Below are 24,905 nucleotides of genomic sequence, written 5' to 3'. Positions count from 1 at the left end.
TGTTAAGATGATGACATTAGTACACTCACATCGTTCCTCTCCATAGCTTGCTGATGCATGATAGTGAACACAACTGGTTTCTGCTACAGATCATGGTCCTCAGCACTTTGCTGAGCACTCAGCAAACCTCACAACTGGACCTCTGGGTAGGAGGGTACACAAACAACTACAAAACGTGTTTAACTCAAGTAAGAGTAACTTCTTGTGAAAGGCAGCACAATACCATTTCCTGGTTTAAAAAGCATTCTCATCACCAAAATATGCTTTAGTATTGCTTATATGTATTTTCTAATTCAATCTTCTGTGCAGTATCTAGAAATACAGTACAGCGGTAATAACGTAATTAGTATTTTCACTAGCTAAATTATAGAGGTGACTACAGAATACAGCATAGTAGCATCAATATTAACAGTTAAGTATTATACAAAAATGACACAAATAGTTTTAGTATAGTCATGAAAGACACTGTAATTTCCTCTTTCTCCAAGATCCCTTCAAATTGTGTCAGATGAGGAAACTCACAAAATCCACTGGACTTCAACTCAAATTCTAAAAACCAGCATCTTGAAGATTTCTTAAGTAAATTTTTGTAGGTTCTTGAACAATATTCCTTTCTGAATATGGTATTAGTTATAAAGAACTTAAGTTCTGCTGCATTGACCTCTCATACGAATTTAATTTTCCCAGCACTCCACAAGTTAACAAAGGAGTATAACAGATACTTCACAGCTGAAGATGATGATACATAGGGATTTGTAGTAATTATCCAAGACCATAAAAGCAATCCTATGTCAGTGCAAGAAGTGGAACCACTGGCTTTGCAATCTAGCACTACTCCCTATCTTTTTTTCTACCCTGGTCACATAGTGAGATCCAGAAGTCTAACAACGAAGACACCGGACACTAAGCAGCCATTAAGGAAGATACTGAGGCAAGCATGCTTTCACAGATTCCTCACCCGAAGGGACAATAGTCAGCCACCCCTACATGCCCAGAAATCGGCGAACTCCAATTTACACCAGAAGCTGAAGGCTATCCCATGGCATCCTCCATGCCCAAAACTCCCTTTTGGCCAAGCTAATTCACAACCCCCTTAGAACTCACCCAGAACACTGAGGATCTACCCACACTCCATCCGCTTCCTAATTACAGTAACTTTATGCTTTACTTCACAAAATGAGATTCATTTCTTCCTTCACCAGTTCCATTCAGGTCCTTCAACAGTTTGTTCGTTTGTTTGTTAAGATGCAGATCTCCAGCAGATTGATCACTTCAGATGAGACAAAGCAATCCCTTGGTAAATCCCTCTGGACATGCAGAACATATTATATGCACAAGAGTTGAACTCCTTGAATTTCCCCTTTTCATATGCTCTTGGTTTCCAGTCATTCAGATAAAGAATGGAGCTTTTGTAGGCCAGTTAATCCATCCACTGAATGAAATATGGTAAAGTTTTACACATCCACATGTTCTTTCAAGGTCCTGGTTTACATCTGTAGATGTAATAATAGCTGTAGTAATGTAGACAAAAATCATGGCTTGGGCCCCCAGAGAAGATCTTTAAAGACTTGGGTTGAAAAGTCCCAATGTTGCACTCAAAGGAACTGGCAAAATGATTTAAGGGCTGTCTCTGCTTACATTTATTTCTGCCAAAGCACTGGCTTAATTTTCTTTGTGTGTCTTAATAAGCCACCTCTGTGAGAGGGACTCTTACTTGAAGTGCTTGTATGTCCTAAGCTCAGAAGTAGGCACTGTTGAGTGGTAAGCTGAGACTAACATCCAAGGTGGTGTCAGGCTCAAACTGCAAAATGAGCCTGTTGTTCATCTTCTCTAGCATCAGTCACAAACTAGCATGAAAACAGCATTTACACAATGAATTAAAATGCAAATCTACATTTTATTCTATGAAATCGAGACAAATGATACACACTCGAAGCCTGCCAGAGTAGCAATTACAAACATTAATATAGCTTTAGATGATGACTTAAGCCAAATAAGAGGATGGAATAGAAACGCTGTACATCAGAACTCGTGAAACACTACAGGAAAAGAGCAACTCTTACCCTAGTAATGTAAGCCTAAAATACAAATTAGTGATAATTCTGCTGTAAAGGGCTAGGATCTGCACTGTGCAGACACGTACCTCCTGAGAAGCCTCCAGCCAGAAGCTATATGTACAATGCAGGGAAGCAGCCTGCCAGCAAAGGAGAGCTGAGGGGGTCTCAAAGTATGCGGGAGGGGACTTTGCGCTGCCACAGCCTAATGGGATGTGGCATCGTCCAGGAGAGTCCTGCAACAAAAGGCCAAACAGCCACTGGCTTAGGACAGAACTGCCTAGCTGGTGTAAAGATGTATTTTTGCTAGGTCTGATTTAGATTGTGCTCTGCACAATCAGATCGCTTTGAAGGTTTGCCTTGTGCAATCATTTCCTTTGTCAGGAATCAGAAAAAGACTGTGAAAAGACTGTGAACAAATTGTTTAGGCATTGAAATTTAACCCTGTGGAATCCTTACAGTGTAGCACAGTGTGACACAGCAGGAGCACATTTGTCAGGGGACTGAAGCCTCTTTGCTCTCTCCGTACAAAACATATACATTAGCATTGTGTGGTGTGGGTGTGCTCCCAAGCACATGATGCAGCTATGGGTACGCAGCTCCATGCCTACCCTGCCTCCCATCTGCACTGCAACTGTATTCAGCCCTCTGCACCATTTCTGTTCTGCTAGGGAAAATAAAGGTTTCAGATCCTTCAAGACTGTCTGGAAGCCCTTCCATTACGTATTCTTTTAGAGATTGTACAAGATTTTATTTTTAAATATCCATAATGCAGGTGAGAAAATTATTGAGTATTACAACAATCTTTTTAATAGACCTAATGTTTTTCCACTAATGTCCTAGCATTAATAATGTCAGAATGTAAACACCAAAAACGAAAAGGCATTTGGTAGAAACTAGTCAGTTCCAAGACTTTTCACTCTGAAGTGGGCTAACCCAGCTGGTGTGGCTTCTATACCGGTATTCATGACACCAACGGTTTCCATCTCAGTTAGGCTCCATACAGCAAGGTACTGTCTATCCCCTGCTCCTTCTGAAGAGCAGAGTCTGAGAGCACCAAATCCCTCACAGCGGGAGCACAGCCCTCTGTAGAATTAAACCTTAACACAAGATAGCCACAGCACAGCCCTCTGTAGAATTAAACCTTAACACAAGATAGCCCATCAATGTTTTTGTAAACTGTTGAAAAATATGCTGACAGGAATAAAAGAAAATAGTCATTTGGAATTTGGCAGAGAAAAGCCACTCTAAATCATTTCCAACTTCAATAAGTCTTTGCTCCTGTTTTACGAGTAGTAGAAGAGACTATTCCTGTTTTATAAACTCATTCAGTTAATATGTTTAAGAAAGTAGACAAGTTTCTCTCCTGCGGGGGTTTTCAAAAATTGTCTTTCCTTGTGGCTGCCAGTATTTCAACATCCCATTCCAGAAACACTGTTTATTACTCTTTAGGAAAAAAAAAACCCCAACAACAACAACCAAAAAAAACCCCACAAAAGACTACTGCATAGGAAAACAAAAATGGTTAGAACAACAAAAAATGGTAAAAGACAGTTACATATTAGGGAATATTAAAGGGTTGTATGCTGCTCCCTGCTGCTACAGTATACCAGAGCAGTAAGCAGAATGTAAAATTCTTTTCACTCTACATAAGAAGGCAAAAATATTTCCAGGATGTTCTACAGACACACAAGAGCTCATACCTCCAATAACCTCCGCATAGATGTGACCTGCAACTTCAAGACTAAGTTCCAAGTGTGCTTCAACTCAATTCTGCAGCAATTTCAGCTCTTGAAGAATAAGTACTGAGCAGCCTTGGTCCCATCACTCCAATTGGTGGGACTCAAGTGTCCTCAGGTTTCCTCTGAATGTGCTCAGAACTTTGCTAACAGTGTTCCTGCAGCCAAGTAATTCTCCTCTCTTCTGAGCCACACAAATTTGCTGCTGACTCAAATGGAGCCAAACCTCCCAGCATCCTTCCCTTTGTGCCCATGGAAATTCTAAGTTCACTCTGTCCTTTCCAAGAGGAACAACAATGCATACACCAAACAGTGTATTGCTCCTTCCCTCCACAGTGAATCCTGCCTTAATTAGGAAGACTTTTGCAGAAGATGTATTATCTACCATGCCAGGACCACCACACTATCATATCATGCAGAATTCAGCCCTTTTATCATCATCAGGTCTGATTATTTCTTTATTTAACAGCTACTAATGTGTTTGGAGATGCAAAATCACATCACTTTACTTTCTGAAAGGTAGCAGTAGGAGATATCTCAGTGCAGAATGGATTCCATAATTAGAAAAAAGCACAGGGGCCAGCTTTTTCCCTCTCATCGAGCTTGGGAAGCTCTAAACAATATGCAAAGGCAAAAGGGGAAAATGGCTACAGTACTGAGAATGGTAAAATTTGAATGAGATAATAACAAACCTTTCTTGTGGAAGGAAAAGGAAATGACTGATTCTAAAAAAGCTTCTGTCATAAATCATCACCCCTGTGTGAAATTCCATTCATATATGCCACAATATCTGGTAGTAACGTTAGAGAAAAAACAAAAAGGACAAAAACTTATCAAACAAGTTTATAAAGAACAAAATATAGCTTGCTGGAATTGCTGAGCTCTTTCAGTAGTTCAAACAGTAGAAGGAGATTTCAGAATCAAACAGGAGTTTCAACAGCTGTATTTGTATTATAAGTCATAAAGGCATAAATGTGAAATACAGCTCTAATAAAAAAATGAAGTTTATAAAACTGGATGGTAATTTTCCACCCTTTCCAGAAGTATCTCAGAATATCCAGGGGAATAATACCTGAAAGAGAAACATTTTGTTTGTGCATTAGACTACAAGGCATGTTCTGTGCTAAGTAATGAAACACTATTCGTATTTCTATTGATCAGGAAAAAATCCCAGCATTAAACACTGGTCAAGGAATTCTACAGTTATTCCCCTACAATGTTTTAAGAGCCTGCTTTTCAACTTACATTATCATTTATACTTAAAAGTCAGGTTTTCAAAAATATGTTTAGCTTCTTTTAGGGCATGTAAGTAAGTGGCTAGTTTTTAGATAGGTTCAGCAGTCATAAGCATTGTCTTTAATGAGAAATGTAGATGTTAACTTCTTTTGAAATTATGGCCTTTAATAAAAAAGCATGAGTTTACACAGAACCATAGGCTGCCAGACAACAATAGTCTACAGCTGTTCATCAAACATAAGCACACACCCCAAAGCTAATGTGAAGTCTACATCAATGTGAGAGACATTGATTCTGGAACAAAAAAAATTATCACAATGACCTTCTGTCTCTAATGCCAACTCAAGGACGGAGATTATCCAATAGGTTTTCATTAGAGTAGGACTCTATGGTGCCATTATTGTCCTGCTGTCATTCAGTTGGTTTTCCACAATGGACCAACTACATGCTTCCAATATGCAAGCATCACCAAAGCTGCATTTAGTTCTTGTTTTCCAGGTCAAGAGTATCTAAAATTTATTACTGTGTTATTCTAAAAACATACATCTCAGTATATTTCTGGTTTTGCAGGCATGTAAATTGTCATCTCTGAGCCCTGTAAGCTTTAACTATAGAGAGGAACATACTTCCATGTAATGCATGCCTAAAATGTATTCAAGTAGAAATCCCCAACGTTTTCACACCGAAGGAAGATCCATTTACCTTGTTGATTTTAATTTTCTGGATGATTTCTGCATAATGTAACCCTTTTTAAAACTCATATTAGTTCTCTCATTATAAAGCTAACTTTTCAATGCATTATTATATTCAGTCTGCAAACAGCCTAAAATAACAGGTCTCCAGGACAAACCCAGAGCTGGAGTCTATTATAGCAGCTGTGCCTCAGGCAGCACAACCAACATCAGGCAGTAGCACAAAGAGGCAAGCAGGAGATGCTCGAAGGGGCCCTTTTCTTTATTATATCCCAATCTACATGAGTAACCTTGTTTCATTTACGGGGTGGGGGGGCGGGGGGAGAAATAGCTGTAACAAAGCAACAATAATTATATCCAGAAAAGCATAAGCAAATGTCCTCTTTCCCTCTGAAGTATTAGCTGCAGAATGAAGTTTCTTTATGATTTTGCTTTTACCCATTTGCCAGCCACTGGCTTTTCCTTGTGGAGACATACAGGGCTTCATTTTGTGTGACTTAGTTTGTAGCTACTATTAGCTGAAGAACTCTGTTGCTATAATTAAAATTGATGATGCAAATTTTCAGAGCCTGTAGAGGGAGCGCATGAGTGCAACATCCTTTTGATGTGTTGATGGAGTGAAGGACTGGTAAATGGATATCTAGAATCTAGGAGGGCATTTCTCTCATTATTACAATTTAGGATGGTGACATTTTGACTGTAAGCTATTTAATAGTGTTTCTGTATTCATTAAGGGCAAAGTTCAACTTGGTGCAGACAGCTGGTGTATGGTCCTTTTATATAACACTTAAGCCTCATGATGAGGCTGGGGGAGGAAGGGCAGCTGTGGGCAGAGCAACTGTGCAGGAGAGCCTCTGGACCCTCTGTACATCAGAGGAAGTTTCAAAGGAGCTTCTGAATACACTAGTTCAGACAGGCTCTTAGGGAAGTCAAGGATGCAACCAAAGATTCACCAATACATGTATTTTGGAGCCTGGGTAATCCATAAATAAGTTACCAAGATAAACTAAACTTCCCACAGACATTCATTAATATGAGAGCAGTTGTGCTGAAGCCTCAGAGTCTGTCTGGGTAGTGCAGGACTGACTTTTCTTCCCAGCTTCCTGCAAAAGCCTGATTATTTGGGCTTTGTTTACAAAGAAATTTGATTCCAAAAACAATCAGAAAAGAGAAAGTGGTCAAAAGTATGTGTCTAGCGGTTGTGTAACCACTGGGGCAAGTTAACCAAATGTTATGCTGTTTTATTAAAAACAAAATTAATGTAGAAGTTAAATTAATATTTTAAATTCTTGCTTTGCATTGTTCCTGTGAAAAACATCTAACAATGTTCTAAGGATGAATTTTTTAGATTTCATTTTCCCTACCTTACTATTTCCTCTGGATAGCAATTGTTAATAGTGTTGATATATTCCTGAAGAAGTGACCCAGGTTCTGCTTTTATTTCTTGAACCTTTTTAAGTCCACCAGTTGTTACAAAGAGACGACGTGCTTTACTGTCATGTGGTAACACCTACACACAGAAAAGTACATTAAAAAAAAAATTCTTTTAAAGGAATCTCTATGCTACTAGGCTTAAATATTGCTTATCTGTTTTTAATTCAGAGGACAGATAAAATGGAACATCAGAGGTAAAACATCTGTAATGACTACTGTATTTTAACACCCAGTTGCACAGGAAAAAAATCATAAACCAGCCCTTTATGATTATAACATAATTTAAATTGTACTTTAATACATAACATATATAAAAATAATGAATTGAATATTTATCTTTACATAAATAATATTTCTTGAATTATTCCTATGGAGACAATAAGATTGCGGAGATTAAATAGATAATAAAAACAGAACACTAACATGGAATAACAGCAGCATCTGTTCCACTTAAACCAAGTTATTCAGGTCTTTTATGTCAATTCCCACAGTTTAATTGTAGAGCGGAATTTTATATCATTATAATGATCTAGTATAGATTAGTGCATGAAAACAATACTGAGAATTGTTGCAAGTGAACAATGCAGCCTTGAAGCATTACATGCTGCTATTAAATTCCTAGATATTAAAATCTTACAACACACTGTGTAGCCATGGAAGCCTTTTACACACACACACACAAAAAGCAAAAATGTGAAGTTTCTGCAGCCAAAGGGGATGAGAAGCAGAAATGATCAGACAATACATTCTGTGCTCCCTGAGTGATGCCAATATGCAGCTCTGTCCAGAGGACAGGAGGGAGGGAGGGCGGTGGGGGCTGGGCCAGGCGAGGGAGAATGACAGCATGTAGTCCATAGGCCCAAGGGCTGCAATAATATTAAAAAAAAAAAAGGGGGGGGGGGGGGCGGACATAATGCAAGACATCAGCTGCATCTACAACAAAACCAGACAGGTTCAAAACCAACTCTGAGAGTTACATACTGTGGGGGCAAAAGCATTTTGTAAGCCTTCACACTGGTCACACAAATCAAGCCATAGATTTGACTGTATCTCAGTGTAAAACGAGAGCCTCAAAGGAGGAAGGGACTGTCTAAAAGGATGAAGGAAAAGAAGGATGAGATTTCTGCCATGCATATAGGCAAACAGCCTTCATTTCTCTGGTCCCTCTATGCTGTACAAAATCAATAGACAGGTAAAGAAAAAACAGGGGAGCATAGAGACTTCTCCCTCTTATATGCTCCATTGTGGGAACTGAAAAGACGGCTGTTTCCACCTATCTCCCACAACAAGAACTGCCAAGGATGAACTAGCAAGGAGACAGGATATGGCCCTTTCCCTGCCTTCCTCCTCCACACTGTGACTCCCAGGCTGGATAAGACAGCAGAAAGCTCTCTTGGAAGAGGCCCTAAAGACAGACGGCACCTCTGAGACACAGTCCCTTCCCCCAGTCCAAACTGAGACAGCACAGAATTGCACAGACCCTGAAAACGATAATGCTAAAATGACACAGTCCAGCACCAAGAACGGATAGCATCCCGCTCTGAAGCACAGCTCGGAAATAAGGCTTTTACTGTGCTATAAATAAGCCCACAGAAGTAATACACCACAGCTCTAAGAATAGGAAATTCCCAAGCTATGATACAGGAGGGAAAAATGCTTTTACTGCAGAGAACTTAATTTTAAATGTATACTTCAGAAGAGCAAATGCCAGACAAGTATAGTTTGTTTGTAGGAGAAGAAGAAAAACAAACAAAAAAAAAAACATCAGCTGATATGAAGGGTACAAAACCACTTCAACAGCAAACAACATTCAAATCTATACACTGGGTAACCAGTTACTATGCACTCAGCTCATTAATAGCTCCAGTCAGCACACAGAAGCAAAAGGCACTGGATTCTGTGCAAATCTCCAATCTTTGTACAGACTTAGCAAGAAGACAGGACAAACCTAAGTGTGGCAATGTAATCAGGAATCTGCAATACAAACAGTAGTGCTTCCAGATCTGTGATAATCAGAACTGAATATCAAGCATGCTTTACTTGGCCATTTCCAGAAAGAACACCTCACCAAGAGAGCCTGGTACCCCCTGCTAACAGATTACACAGCAGAGTATTGCACAAAAGATAGTCTATAGCTGAGCAGGATTCCCAACAGCTGGTGAACATTGCAGACACTGGAAATCTCCTGATTAGTTAGCAATTACTTAAATAATTTGAAATATTTTGATTAATTTGTATCACTTTTTACATGCTGCAGTCAAATCAACAATGTAATTAACAACAAACAGTTTCAAATTTTGAGAGGCAAGAGAAAAGATTTGGGATTTTTACACTTACTTAATTGAGACTGCAAATTAATGAGGATAAAAGTGGTGAAGCCTTTATACTCTAGATTATTGTAAAATACCTGACTTAAGTCACTCCTGCACAGACAGCTTGTACTTTATCTAAAACAGATGTGGTTAGGATTTATGTGATACATTGGCTCAGTAAAAATATTTGCACGTGAGTTAATATTCCACTCAATCTCAAGAGGCAAGGAAGAAAAAAACACCTTGCTTATAAGCAACTGTTTTCCCAGTCTTAGGATGAATTATGGTAGGTTCCAGATGAAACAGTATCCAGCTTTATCGGACAAAAGAACGGGATGCTCCAAACTGCTTCTGCAGGGGATGCTTGAGGATTCTGAGAAAACAACTGGGACATTTAGAGAGACTTCATCTTTGGAAAGATAGCTTCCTTGCTAAATGGAAAACAATTAACATTACTTATCAAGCAGAGCCTTTTCTTACCTTACTAAACTGCCCAACAATGTGTTTCATAATATTGGGAGGGGCATCATGCAGCAATGGTTCAAGTGCTGGAAGATACGTGCATTTCTGAAGGATGTTCTTTAAGGCTTTTTTAGTCTATTGAAATGCAAAATAAAATTTCTCTAGTAAGACATCAATGAAAACAATAAGAATTCATGTTATATATCACTGAAGTCTGATCAAAAAAGCAAATTGATCAGAATTCTCAAAGAGCATTTTCTGAACAAAAACTATGATATCTATCAGGTCACTTAATGAAGAATCAATTTTCTACTTAAATTTATTAAACCTCAGAACCTACAGTGCATCATATTCTTATTATGTTATCTACTGTCAAAGTAATGGCAATTTTCTTTTGACTACAATGGAAGCAGGAGTAGACCCTTTAAGTAAATTGAAGTGCTGTAATATAATAAGAAAGCTAAGTCAAAACACATTTTAAAAGATTGTATTTTAGAATTGAAGTGGCTTACTAGGAGAGTCTGCTGGTCTGGGATAGCAAAGTGCACTACCGTCCAGGCAGACGGGGAAAGAGAGAGAGAAACAGTTGTACATCAGTGCTTAGTTTCTGAAAACAGACTTAATGTTGACTGCTACAAGCAGTAATGACCTTCTTGGGTAGGATTATAGGTACAGCTAATTTGGCCTTGATATTTTGGTACCACTGAAAATGACTATACAAAAGTTATTTTACAGATCTGGAATGTTATACTTCAGTGGAATGTACAGAAGCATAGTACAACATGGGAGACCATATCCTGTCATACTATACTCTTCAGCTGGTTCACTTACTGTTGCTCAAAAATACACTTTACCAAACTACAACTCCACTAGCTCCCACACAAGGAAGGCCTTAAACATGAACAGTTGCATGTTTTCAAGAGCAGAGCTTTGAGTATTTGTTACAGTTTTATTATAATAATAAAAATGTAAGCAAATCTACTACAAGGGCAAGCTTACACTTTAAAAAAAAATAGATAATTAGAAATTAGTCACTCACGAGAAATTACAGCATTTATGGGTGTATGCAACTCTGTTCTAAACTGGGAAGAAAATGAGGGACTAGACTGCTGTGGCTGTACTATATGATTTGGTATGCACCATATGCACACCCGTTAGGACCAGCCCGTCCTAATAAATGACACACAGCCTTCAGACACCCTACACCCAGGAAGTCTGTGACTTGATGAACATCAATAAAAGCACATACCATTTAGTAGGTTTTAAGCACTTACACCTGTTGATTACAACAAATATCTGATACTGCAGATACTACAAATATACTTGCTTTCATTTGAAGATCTTCTGAACTGCGTGTGTCCATATACATAGCAAGCAGTGTGGGTAGTACGTTTGCTACAGTAACAGCACGTGCATGCTCAGGAGTATGTCTTCCAACCTGTCCCAAGGCCCAAGCAGCTGCTGCCTTAATATGATCTTCATGTTCTTCTATCAAGCAGGCACACAGTGGTGGTATTCCCTGTAGCATTAATCAAAAGCACAACCTTTACAAACCTACACCAGGGAAGGACAACTTGAAACTGACACAGATTGTTAGAAAATGTTTCTCTATTTACACTCTTCTTCTAAAATAAACTATAAGACAACGCATGCTAGTGGTGTCATATTTTTACAACTTCATGACTAGCAAGGATTTTTAGTAAATCTTAATAAATCCAGTTAAAGAAAGAAACAGATTCAATGTTCTAAGTCAGAAGGCAGTTTGAGCTAACACACAAATTTAAGGGATAAAAGGAATACATGACACAATTCAGGCTGTACTACCAGTAAAGGCTTCAGTTTTGTCAGACTGAAAAGGAAAGAATTTGAGTGTTTATGAATCTATGAAAGCAGTTTAAGACCAGAAGGGCTCAATCATTGAGTCTTTTTTTAATCCACAGGACTAAATTTCAACTTACTAACCTCTTCTTGAGTCCAATAGTTCTTGTTTGACTCACCCAATAACTTCCAGAAATGTTTCAACTCTTGATTTGAAGACATCAAGAGACAGAGAATACCTCACTCACATCCAGCTGTTACTGAAGTTCTTCTGGTTCAGGGTCACAGTCTTTAATCCTTTCTCCACAGGATTATGGAGCTACTTAGTAGCTGGTATTTTATGCCAGGATATTTCAATAGGAATAATTTCATGCTACTTTAGGTAAGCCAAGGCTACTAAACCTCTAACTAGAAAACCTTTTTCTCCATCCCATGGATCATTTTTTAGTCTTTTCTGTACACTCTTCAGATTTTTTCAAGATCCTTTTCAAATACAGACAACAGAACTATACGCCCTATATACAGAGTATACTATATACAGTATATACTATAGAATCATAGAATCATAGAATCATTTACTAGATGCACTATATAACAGAACTATATAGATTAACTTCTCTTTTCCAATAATGCTTCATCTTCCACTCTTTAATACTGCAAAGGACTGAATTGTCTTTTTTTTTTGCCACTGCACTGCAGCAGAAGACCACAATGAAGTATTTGTCCAGTATGATCCAAAAAATCATTTTTCAAAATTCATCCTTTCCAGGATACAGTACCGCAGAATGGAGCTATCACTTTCCATCATTACATCATAACATCATAGATGTGTAACTGCATGTGGTTATGCCACAGTGCATTTCTTTCAAATGGTTCCAGTTTACCAAGCCCTGTCCTCAGCACTATGTACCACTCCACAAGCTTAGTTTCCCCTGAAGCAATTTTTTTTTTTAAAAACAGGGTTTGGGTTTTATTTGGGTTTCTTTTGTGGGTCATTCATTAGAATATTTAATGAGAGTTTGCACAGATCCCTACAACATCTCTCACTGCACTCCCATTCAGTTGTGGTAGTAACCATTATTACTCTTCAAAAATTTATCACTTTGGTGCTTCTCATGAACTTAATCCTGGATTCATCCTACTTAATGTCAAGCACTCAACAGCAGGAGCATATTTGCTCGAGGCATCCCTGAAAGTGGACAGACACACATCCAGAGAAGAAGGGTCTCCAGAGAGGCCAAGGAAAAATTGTCTATTTCTTTAGTTTTCAAATGCAGAAGAGCATTTTTTTGATCACTGCTACCTTCCCTGCATACTCATTGATGATATATTGTAGCGATTTCCATTTTTTAACTTACATTCCTACTAGAAGACATTTCTGTTCCTCTGTTTTTATTGTTTCATTGTTTCCACTCATACAGTATATTTTAAATGACAGACATAGTGTGAAAATGGGCCAACAATGCTCACTGAAATTACGTCCTTCCTCCTGTCATGAGTTAATATTCTGATGTGAATAATGCTATGTCAGGCACTAATTTCACCTATTGTGAATATTGAACATTCTCTCCCTTCTATATCATTGTCCAGCAGAATTTATTTAAACCTGAAAATGTATAGCTTATCTCATCTGAAATGTCACTTGCACAACTGAATCAAACCATACTACTAAGGTCTTTTCAAGTGTGAAGATTTCTGTTGCCAGACTACTCTAGCAGTACTAGCAGAGTCATGCTAGTGCAATGAAGAACGTGCCGTTAAACATTCCTGTTTCAAAAAGGGGTTTGATGTAGCCACAAATATTCATTTTAAGAGGAAACAGACCATAGAAATTCACTGACTTATTTTCTGTACCCATGCAATTGCAACACAGAAAAATCATGTGCTGTAATACACATGGATACTCACAAACTAATCCAGGACATTTTATAAAAGGTTTAACTTCACAAAGACACACTTTGATCAGGTTACCACATAATTTCAGCCATAGCAAGCAGCAATATTTGGAGAAAGTGCATTCGTCAACAGCAAGTATATAATTCTGTCACAAAAAAACATTCTCTGCCTATGTTACTTTGTATCTCTTTCTCAGAATACCACTGAAGAATTATAGGAAGACGACAAAGTGATAGCTAACCTTGGAGACAATCACTGCCATTGACAGGTTCTCCGAATGAGCTGCTACGTAACCAAGCATCATGATGCCAGGCAGTCTGACAGTCCCTCTGCAGCTGCCAATACAATCAATCACAGCAGCGACTCCACCTGCATTTACTATAAGCTGTGAAAGCTAAAAAGATAAATGGAAGAGATTAGATACTGTGAGGTATCAACAGGCATAAAGCACTACATTAGAAAAGTCTTTAAATGTATTGCTCCTGATTTACAAAATAAAGCTGGAATAAGAGTGATGTATCATACAGACTGTTGGGCGCTAAGTGCAGCATGAAGTTCTCGGGAATGAAGCCGGTTTGCTACTCTGTTTTTGACTTTACTGCAAGGAAATTGGGACTCTGAATTCTTGATGCTGTATAGTATGGAATGACATAGTCTCAACTCCATTAGTATACACCAAAGAAACATGCAAATGACAGCCTAAGACATTAATGCCCTTGAAGATGCACCTACTGAGCCAGATACTCTTTCATACTAGTGCCCCATTCATTCCCAGGCCAACATCATATGTTCTGTGCAGGGACAGAGGGAAAGGCCCGCTCCTCCTCTTACCTGCATTCTAGATAACCTCTGCAGCATAAGCGCCTTGGTGGTTCCCCCCCCAGAGGCATGAAGCCAAAGACAACTGTCACGGATGCGCAAAACCGACTTGGACTACACCATTCTGCCACGTTAGGGTGCTGCAAGGGAGGTGTCCAGGGAACATGCTTGATGGGCAATGGAGTTTGCCCCAGAATGCCAAATTATATAGCCTTCCTTACAAGTGATAATCAAGCTATGCAACATGTTTCTTTCCAAAAGGTATCACTTCTTACATCACTTGAGGGACAACAATAGAGTATGTATGATATCAACAATGCATAGAAATTAAAATAATTTCATATTATGATTATTTTATTCTATCTTGTTAGGTATATCCCATTTTTCCCAAAGATTCCAAAGCAAATGAAACATGTTCTTAAAAGTCAAAATTAAATGAACAAAACTGAGGCATGTGGATTTCCCATCTAGTTGATTTGTATAAACATGAAATCCACCTTTGCCTTAGAGCCTTTAAAAGGGGATTGTTTCATTCATGAAACAGCTAGGTGGAATTTAAAGTTATTACTTAGGAAAAACTGTTCGCATGATTGTGAAATGCAGCCAGTGACGACCAAGCCTATGTCTGGGCACAGCCATCTGCACTTTGGACGCACAGAGCTCCTGCACAGACACACTCCCCGGTGCTGTGACCCTCAGGCCCCGCTGCAAGTCCCCCAGATCCCGACCTTCACACGAATTTTACTGCATATGCAGATAGAGAGCCGAGATCCAAAAGCCACAACGCTCACATGACTGACACAGCCAGCTCCTCTAGAAATATCGCTTGCCAATCTGTCTCTGCTGCAACATGTGTTGCTTGAATAGAGTTGCTCAGAGATGGACAGAGATCACTGTCACTCTGAAGTCGAACGTGGATTGTGACTTCCCACGGGGAGCTACCAAGATAATTCCTACAGCTCCTTTGGCGAGCTGCTAGAACGGCCAATTCCCCTTGCGTGGAGGATCCTGTGCTGGCAGCTCTTCTGACTTTAACTGCAGTCTTGTGAGTTTGGCCTCTGGCTTCCGACTCTAGTGCCCCCCTTTGATAATGATAATTTCTTCACTTTTTTGAGAAAGTGAAGTTGCACTGTTCATGAGGTGCAGAGAGAGAGCAGGAAATGTGACAAGACTGCAAACTTTAATCACCAGCAGCTTAAAGACTAGCAGGCTGAAGAAACAGCACAATATACATGTTTAAACACTTCTCAATTGTTAATCTAGTATCACAATTTTGAAATGGTTGTGCTCAGCATTCGTGCGTTCCACAAATACATTGCTTGTATTTCATTCCGGAGTCATATTTAGAGCCTTTTAATTATCTCTGTGGTCTGACACATTAACATAGTTATAATTATTTGGTTTTCCTATTTGTTTTGTATTGACTTCGCCAAACATCCCCACCTTCCTGTAGCAATTATTGGCAAAAACACTGCAAATGCTGAGACTAAAATTACAAACTCAAGCTAATAAAAGAAGGTACCATCAGTTTAATAATAAATAAGAGAATTTTTGACCTTCATTGTCATTGGAAAAATAATTAACATGTGATCCCAGCACCCCAGAAGATTTTTTAAAAAGACACTCAACATCTATTATTATTATAGGATGATCTTGTCATTTATTAGCTAGTATCATGACTTCTGTGATGCTTTTTTCATGGTATTTTTAATACCTAGGACTGACAATACTGTCAGCCTAAAACTCCCTCTCTGTGCAGATATCTTATGGAATGAAGTAGCTAGGTATACATTATATGATTCCCAGTTTCCAAACCCAATTCATATTCAATACACATCTCATAATATCAGCGAGCATTTCCATATTTTTCCAATGAACACGCCAAACAGCTATTTGCCGTCCCTTTCGAAAAGCAAATGACAGAATAATCCTGTATTTTATTTAAAGTGTAAAAATCTAATGATATGACCTTGTATTTGCATTTTCAAGGTTTTTACCTCAGGCGTATGCTTTGCTATCTCTCTAATTAAAGTTGCACCATTTTTCTTGACATATTCATCTGAGTCCTTCAGGCATGTGAGCACAACTGGGAAAATTTCTGCTTCAACCACCAACTCTGCAAGATCCACTGAATGCTTTGCTATTTGGCTTAGAGCTGACAGCACCTGACGCTAGTAAATAAAAATTGTTATAAAATCAATAGTATACAAACATCCCATAACACACACTCCTCCTGCACACAAAAATCTATTGCATCAAGGAAAACAAAGCAGGATAGGGAAAACAATTACAGCTATTTTACAATTCACTGAGTCAATTCATGCACGAATATAATGGCACAGAACATTCGCTGGTTCCTGAATAAAAGTTTCTCCTTTGTTTTATCCCATTCAAGCTTGCTATGTATTAAAAAAGAAAAAATATATATACCATTTAAAACTGTAATTTAAAATTTAGTGAAATCTATAGAAAGTATCTTTATTTGCATAAGTTTGGCCTGTTAGACCTTATATTAAATAATTTTTATCTATTTGTTTGAATTGTCATTTTTGTGTTGTCTTCTGTTTCTGTTAGAGTAAGACAGAAAAACTGTATTAAGAAACAATTTTTTGTCAGTTAAACCCTAGTGATTAAACCTTTGACAACAGCCACTCACATCAGATAGTACATTCTAAAATACAATAATACATTTAATATTAACTGGTTTAAAATATAATCTTAAGTATGCAAAACCTTTTTTGTAACTGAATTGTGCAAATTTTATCTATTAAAAATATCTGTTGCATTCTTCATATACTAAATAATTCTAAAAAAAATTCATACTATCCACTTTAAAGATTAGTTTAGCTGTTCCTCACAGAGCAGCAGTTTTTATCTAGTAGCTAAATCTGTGAATGTCTTCAGAACTCTTTGTCACTAACTATGTAGTTACATTTTGTTAACACCCCAAACAAGAGCTACCTAAATAAATACACACATCAGTGTCTTTGATTCAATATAAAGTAATGACTGGTATAATGGAGATTAAAAAAAAATAATTTTTAAATGTACCTTCAGTTTAGCATCAGGGTTCAGGATCATCTGAGCTAAGTGAGCGATAGCTCCTGCATCCACTACTGTCTGTGCTAACTCTGGAGAATGCTTTGAAATATCACTGAGAGTTGAAGCAGCAATCCTTTTCAAAGCAATTTCTGGCTCCTGGATACAGAGCACTAAAAGAGGAACAGCGCCTGCATCCACCACAGCTTGTGACAGTTCTGTAGGTCCAAGGAAAGTAATTAAGTGAGTATGGGTGACTGACCCTTGTGCAAGCCATTTTTCACCCTGACAGATACAGCAAAGGAAAAAGGGGAGGGTGTAGTTCACTGTCTCGACATCTGCATTTCAAATCAGCCCTCCTGGTTTCATAAACCGTGTGGACCAATCCACAACTGAAAAGAATGCAGGTCAATAGATGGACCCCCATTTACATGCACACATTTGAGGTAGATTAGGCTGAAATGGTTTGTTATTCTGTTTTCTTTTTCTTTTTTTAAAGTAAGCAGATGTCAGCTGTTTAAACCCTGGCTATTCTACACTGATCAATAGGAAAGCATTTTATGCATGGCTAACAACAACACAGAAAGCCAAAGTACCAAAATTTTACCAACCACCTAATTAGAGAGCATTTTACCCTCTTTAAATGATAAGCAGATATTAGCATAGATCAAATGCCAAAAACAGAAATACAAAAAACATACATAAAAGATTTATCTTACATAAAAGATTGGAAAAATGGAACTTGCTGATCAAAACTAGGCTTTGCTACCATACATGGGACAAGACAGAATTTATACTTTAACGACATGAAAATGTTATCATACACAATTAGACAAATGAGAAATATCATCAGTGGGATATTGTGTGTCTGAGATCAGTACAATATCCTTAACTAACTGCACTTAAATAAAAAATAAAAAAAAATCTGAGCATATGATTAGCTGACATGGACAAAAATTACACTATTAGAAATTCATTAGTTCTGTGTATGCAGCATTAATCACAATCCTAAAATAAGAATTACTGGATATCAGAAGCAAAATTTATACTATAACCAAGCAGTGCTATTTTAAAATAGTGTTGAAAAAGTGGTAAAAATCATGGGGCATTCAATAATCTATTAGGTTTTTAGTTCAGTTTTGCTACACCTTATTATGCATATCCATTATTACCTTTAACATTTATCTTGACTTATAGTACCATGGCAACATATGGCTGTTGTATTTCAAGACCCTAACTTAGCTTTTGATTTATAGTCCATCCATAAAGAGATTTTCATACTAAGAAAAATATAGCATACTTCATTAAATATACATAGACTAATATAGTTTTTCATGAAATCTGTAAGTCATGTCATCATTACGTTGTTAATACCCAAATAATGTTCCTGACCAGATTTGTTTTCAATTAGTGAATTATAGCCACACACTCCAATACGTGATGTCAAATATTTACACTGTATGTTATTTTATGATATAATATTTTAAAGAAATTATAAATATTACCTCACAAAATTATAATAAATAATGCAGTAATTTTTAAACTAATACAAAATTAACCCTTCAAGGTTCACTTTTCAAATAACTGTTTGACTGAAAATGTAGAGTGTGCATCCTCCAAATACACACACATCGTAAGATTTCAACAAAACCTGAATGCTCTACCTTCAGTTTTACAACTTTGAAATGAAATGTACCTGAAACGTATCTGAAAACAAACCTGAAAACTAGCTAATCAATATAAGTGGCATAAGCTACATTCAGCTTTTCATGGAAAAAGCCATACATGATTTTTTCAAATTGTATTTTGATGCTGTACACTGACCAAGTGAAATACATGATGTGACCGACAATCCAGATTAATCCATGCGACTGCGCCTCAGAAGCAACTTCAGAGCAACCAACTCAATTGCCTACAGTCTGCTAGGAGATGCTAATACCAGGAAAATCATGTCAAGAAGGACAGGATACTACTAGAAGAATGGGTTTCTTTGATGCCTTGTGAGCTGAAATCATTAAGTTCAAGTAGGAAGAGAAAGAGCAATATTTTAAGGTCACAGCTACGCCCAGGCATGCAGAAGTAACCATAAAAGTTATTTTAAAAGAGGAAACTAAATCCGATTCAATTTAGATCAGCTCTTGCTGTTAGAAGGCTGCTATCATTTAAATACTGATGGTTACTGTTGGTCATGGTTAATTAAATGGTTGTTCTTCCAGTGGTGTTTATAAGGTTCATGGCTAATAACTTACCACATGGAGGGCTGGACCATGTGTCAAAAGACAGACAAGCAGTAAATGGACTGTCAGAAAAACAGGAAAGCTGAGGCAAGGACAAAAGAAAATATAGATCTTCCCATCACATTCCCCTGCAAACAGCCCCAAACTACAATTCTGAGTATTAATGATTCTATGACAATTGTAATTCTTTTTTTCTCAAAAAGAGGCTAAATCAACCTTCCCATTTGGTAGAAATCTTTAATTCAGACTATACACCAAAGGATTCATGAAACTTTGCCATCCAATTACAAAACACAGAGGTGAAAAAAAATGAAGGCTGAGAAAGAGTTAAAGGAGAAAATACAGTTGTCAAGAAGAAATTTCTAAAAACAAATATTCAGTCAAAGAAATTAAAATAGCTGGTACAAATTACAAAAAGACTTTTCTGAACACTATGCCAAGACTGCCCTATAAGGGCAAAGACAAGACCAATAGCTGAAGAAGAGAAAGACAGCAGAGAAAAACTGATTTATGAACCTCATTTAATTCCACAGAGAGTTATGAAAACCCTGGGCTTGGAACTTCAGTTTGGGGTACAGCTCAAGGAAACTATCCAACTACATGACGATAAAGTAGGACTTCTCCCTATGTGAGTGAAAGTAGGAAATGTTATTCTACATATGCTCAGAGACAAGAGAGCCAAGACTCAGAACCCACCATAAATTAGTTACTTTTGTCCAGAACAATATGAGGAAGATTTTAGCAAATGGAGATACTGCAGACATGAAGACAGACTGACATGGAGGTAGAAGAAAGACCGATAAAGACAGACATTGGAGTTTAAGATGTCACCGGTTCAACTAGAAGTTGTACTAGATTAGATTTGTCTCAATACAAAAGTAATCATCAGGGACTAAGAAATTAATTCAAAGTAAGTTGAGGCCTAGTCATGGGTTTATGCAATCAGGAAGAGTGGAAAGTGAACAAAGAGGAGTCAATAAGATCCTGACTACATACCCACTGAAATCAATGGGAAGTCTTACAGGATTGATCTAAACCGGTTTAAGGTGTTACCAAAAAAAAATCCATATTAACGTTAACATGTTGGCAATAATAGTATGGATAAAAAAAAAAGATTAGGGAGAAAAGATGAAGGTGAGAAAGTGAGTGTGCAAGTAGTCCCCAGAGAAGGAAAATCAGCTCTGAACAAATGTCATATTCACATAGCAGAGCAGCAGCAAAACCTTCTTTGCTTGGAAGCAAATGCAAGTTTCAGACCAGACCAGGGTTCTCAAACAGACCCTGCTGTGGTGGCAGGTGTATCCACAGGAAATAACAGGTTTTATCCAAAACAACCACCAATACTGTATTTTTCTGAGGACTGTGTGATCATGTAATGGCCACATAGGAAGACTCTAATCCCCACAAGTAGTCCAACCTGCCCTTCAAAATCACAGGTTTAGGCAGACTGCTACAACCACAGAGCTAAAGATTCCACTGGAACCAGTGGGAAAACCTTTCATCAGGAGAAGGCTGGAGGTCATTAATTACAGGACAAGCTTATATCCTGGAATAAGACAACGTTACTGCTAGACTCAAATCACTGAAGAGCTGAGCAACCTGGTCTAAGCTTGTAGCTGACCCTGCTTTGAGCAGGAAGCTGGACTAGAGACCTCCCGAGGTCCCTTCCAAGCTGAGCTATCCTATGATCCTAAGAATATCACTGTATGACAGAAAATGAGCATAATTCCACTCTCAGCAGTATGCTTGAGTATAAATAGTGTTGTTTATTTTTGTTTTCCTACCAATTTACAATATGCTGAAGCAGGTAAGAGATGATTAATAAATTACACCTTTTATGTAGGCAAAGCAAATGGAAAGCTAAGTTATTTGCGTATCTCAAACATTAGAATTTTGCATTTTAAAAGTAATTGAATATAGTAGAAGTAAGAATTTACAAAATATTTTTCATGGATCTGATGGTATTTTGATGGTATGTGGAACACTTTACACTTCTTTTCAAACACAAATAGTAGACATAATGAATGGCAAAATTACAGCACACTGATCTGTATATTTTGGAGTAAGTTCCTAAATTTTGGAATCTGACCTGGCAAGATTTCTAGTGTCTTGAAATCTCATGAGACATCTGTCTTGACCTAAAATCTCATAGGTCTTCTGGAGAGATCTGTTCACAGAAGAACTGCATTTTAAGAGACTGTTGTATGAAGACAGTAGGGAACTTGCTAACCAGAGTATGTTTTCATCGGGGGGGGAAGAAGTCTTGATTTCTCAGATTGGAAGTATTTTCATGGGAACATACACCGCAGTTCCTAGAGAGCAGCTTTACCAGGTCATGGATGGAATTTCTGATTAAAAGCAGAGAGATACTCCCATTGCAAACAGTTATCACCAAATGCTGGGAGCCTTTGCTTGCATTCAGGGAGACAGCGGTTCACATCCTGCCTAAGACAGATCAGGACTTCAATCTGTCTCCCACGTACATCCCAGACATATGCCCTAATTATTGAACTTTTCTTGCTGGGGCAAATAAGCCTCCCTACCCCCCCATCTTTTCAGGGGAGAAAAAAAAAAATTATCTTAATGTTGTCCCACTTTGGAACTGAAACAATTTTTGAAACTGAAAAACTTTTTGTGGGTGGGGAAAACCATTTCACACCCAACTATTTTTAGAGTTTAAGCTGCAATATGTGTTCACAGACAGTCAATGACAGAAAATCCTAACTGCCAAATTTTGTCAACACAAGCATGGGAGTCTAATCCAGAGTTTCTCAAACAGTAAACACCAGATGTTGGTAAGAACAGGTCCATCTATCTTTGTATCCCATCTCCAACAATATCCTGTTCCAAAGGCATGCTCGTAGGAGTATAAGAAACATACCATGCACAGAGTGATCTTTTTTCAGTATAACTCCTCTACTTTCAGTAATCATTTTAGAGACTTCCTGTGACTGTCTTATAGCGGAAGGTAAATCCCCCAAATTGGCTGTAGCCAGGCAGAAGAAGAACAATTTTTTTCAGGTTTTTGTTTTGTTCTGGTTTTTAACTGACTACATCTAGTGATCTGTCTATGTCCTGATGCTTGCAGCTTGGTAGCACTTAAAATTTCAACTTGATTTCTGAAAATGCTGTTCTTATTGCTGGCGTAAATTGACATGAGACATGCACCCATTCACTGTCAGTGAATAAATAATTCATAACCATGGAATAAAAATTTGTACAAGGAATTTGGTGTGTTTGATACACTACACACATTTATACAAACGAACACTTTCAAATGACACTTAAGTATCTTTCAGACAGAAGCAACGATTATTTTCCACCAAGGGTGGGATTCAGACCCAGTGACCAAGAAGATCTTTACCACAGAGGTGCTCCAAGAATGAATTTGTTCTCCAGAAAAAGCAGACTGTTAGGAAGATGCTGACAACTTTGGAGTCTGTCCCAGTAAGTTAACCCTCTCTCTAAGTGGGAAGTGGAAATCTCCCATACCTTCCACAGTCCAACACTCCATATCAATTAAAAAAAGAAAGAAAATCACTTCCAAATTCAGTCTATGTACATTTTAGAGCCAAAACCAAACATAAATGCATGAGTTAATGTTATGATCCTAGAATAAGTTTAACTTTAAACAATATGAACACAAGCCATTTCTCCCAACCTTTCCAGCCAGCAGTTTCTTCCCTCAGTTCTTTGATTCATAGCTCTAAACTTTTACTTGAACTATATAAATAGCTGCTAAAAGAATTATCAACCACGTGGATCAGCTTTTAAATAGGAACATGACACTGCCAGTGAGTTATACAACTGCTTGTGAGACAGCAGTGAACTGCTCGATATCGGATTCCTAGGATCTATTCCTGACTCTCAGAAAATAGTGTGGTCTGCTGGCTAATGATAATATAGTCAGTGCAATGAATTTGGCACATTTATCCTGCAGGCACTGCTGTAAGCTGAATGAAACTTGGTTCTGCCTAGGCTTCTCCATTTTACTATGTATATAAAATAAGAACTAATGTCAAGCAAAGAAACTTTGTTCCACAGTAACAGTTACACGATACATAAAGATTCTGAAATTTCTTCATGATGGAGAATAAAGCAGAGTGCTTTTTCCTGGCCACAGGCCTAATGCATCTCCTCTTAGAGCACCTCTCGTAACTGGGCACTGCTGGTGTCAGATATGCCAGTTTCCCACAACAGGTACAGCATTGTCAGAAGGGTATAGTTAGACTAGGTTTTTATTCCAAATTTAAAATTTTATAACAGAGAAAAAACAGCATCTTGTTCTATTTATGAACATTACAATAATGCAATTTATTGTAACTGTCACATAGCATTAAGCTGAAAGATAACACCTGTGAAACCTGTTACCTGAATTGTGTCGGGCAATATACCCAAGTGCCCAAGATGCAGCTTCTTTGACTCCAGGGTCAAAATCTTCCAAGCAAATCACAAGCATTTCCAGTGCTCCACACTGAACTACTGCCTGAGCTAGCTGTGGAGAATGTTTACCAACTGCTCTTAGCACAAATGCAGCTGCTTTCTTGTAGAAACGCTATACAAATCAGGAGAAAAGAAAAAAAAAAAAAAACAGCTTTTACTAACATTAAGTAGTTCAAAGCATAATACAGTACAGACATCCATAAATCAGACTTTTTTAGTAGCAGCAATATCTCATACAGATCCAAATCAGGACCACCAGACATCACAGAAACAATGAACTTACAGACCTTCTTTGAGACAGCTCATGATATAAAATTTGCAGTAAGTGCATAAACAAACAGGAAAAAAATGAGAGGGCTGAGAGGATATGGGGAAAAGATAATAATCTAGATAAGTCTGTTTAAGTAAGTAGTGAATGATAAGAGCTGCAAAAACAATAGCTCTTAACATATTTAACCAGATTACACAGGTTATGCAGGGCAAGCTCCTAAAATAATTCTACCCATCTCTGACACTTGCAACGTTTCACAATTTCTAATGTATACACCCTCACAATATCTCTGTGAGAACACATTGTTTACACTTACAAACAGGAAACTGAGACACAGAATTAGATCCAACAGAAGGGTTTAGGATCTGAATCCTGAAATGCCTAAATACTGCCTAAGCCCACAGCTAAGATCCTGAAAACCCACCCCACCAAACACCCAACACTGGATGACCC

The 24,905-nt window shown here is 37.9% G+C and overlaps 1 protein-coding gene across 5 annotated transcripts in view; it reads right to left on the bottom strand.

Moving 5' to 3' along the window:
* The window catches only part of SPAG6 (sperm associated antigen 6), a 59,802-nt gene that overhangs the window by 20,228 nt on the left and 14,669 nt on the right, over positions 1 to 24,905 (bottom strand). For 2 of the 5 annotated variants that reach the window (XM_030010070.1, XM_030010071.1), the window contains exons 4-10: positions 24,110 to 24,293; positions 17,514 to 17,719; positions 16,460 to 16,633; positions 13,885 to 14,037; positions 11,257 to 11,448; positions 9,948 to 10,064; positions 7,086 to 7,231 (exon numbers count right to left, since the gene is read on the bottom strand). In XM_030010070.1, the coding sequence (XP_029865930.1) occupies positions 7,086 to 7,231; positions 9,948 to 10,064; positions 11,257 to 11,448; positions 13,885 to 14,037; positions 16,460 to 16,633; positions 17,514 to 17,719; positions 24,110 to 24,293 (1,172 nt within the window). Of the gene's footprint in view, positions 1 to 656; positions 3,155 to 3,198; positions 4,866 to 7,085; positions 7,232 to 9,947; positions 10,065 to 11,256; positions 11,449 to 13,884; positions 14,038 to 16,459; positions 16,634 to 17,513; positions 17,720 to 24,109; positions 24,294 to 24,905 lie in introns of those variants that run through there. The other 3 variants (XR_003922802.2, XR_003922804.1, XR_003922803.1) reach the window with 3 other exon arrangements.

This window comes from Aquila chrysaetos, chromosome 3 (genome assembly GCF_900496995.4).
Source record: "Aquila chrysaetos chrysaetos chromosome 3, bAquChr1.4, whole genome shotgun sequence".
Taxonomy (NCBI): domain Eukaryota; kingdom Metazoa; phylum Chordata; class Aves; order Accipitriformes; family Accipitridae; genus Aquila; species Aquila chrysaetos.
This window is presented reverse-complemented; position numbering and strand designations above follow the sequence as displayed.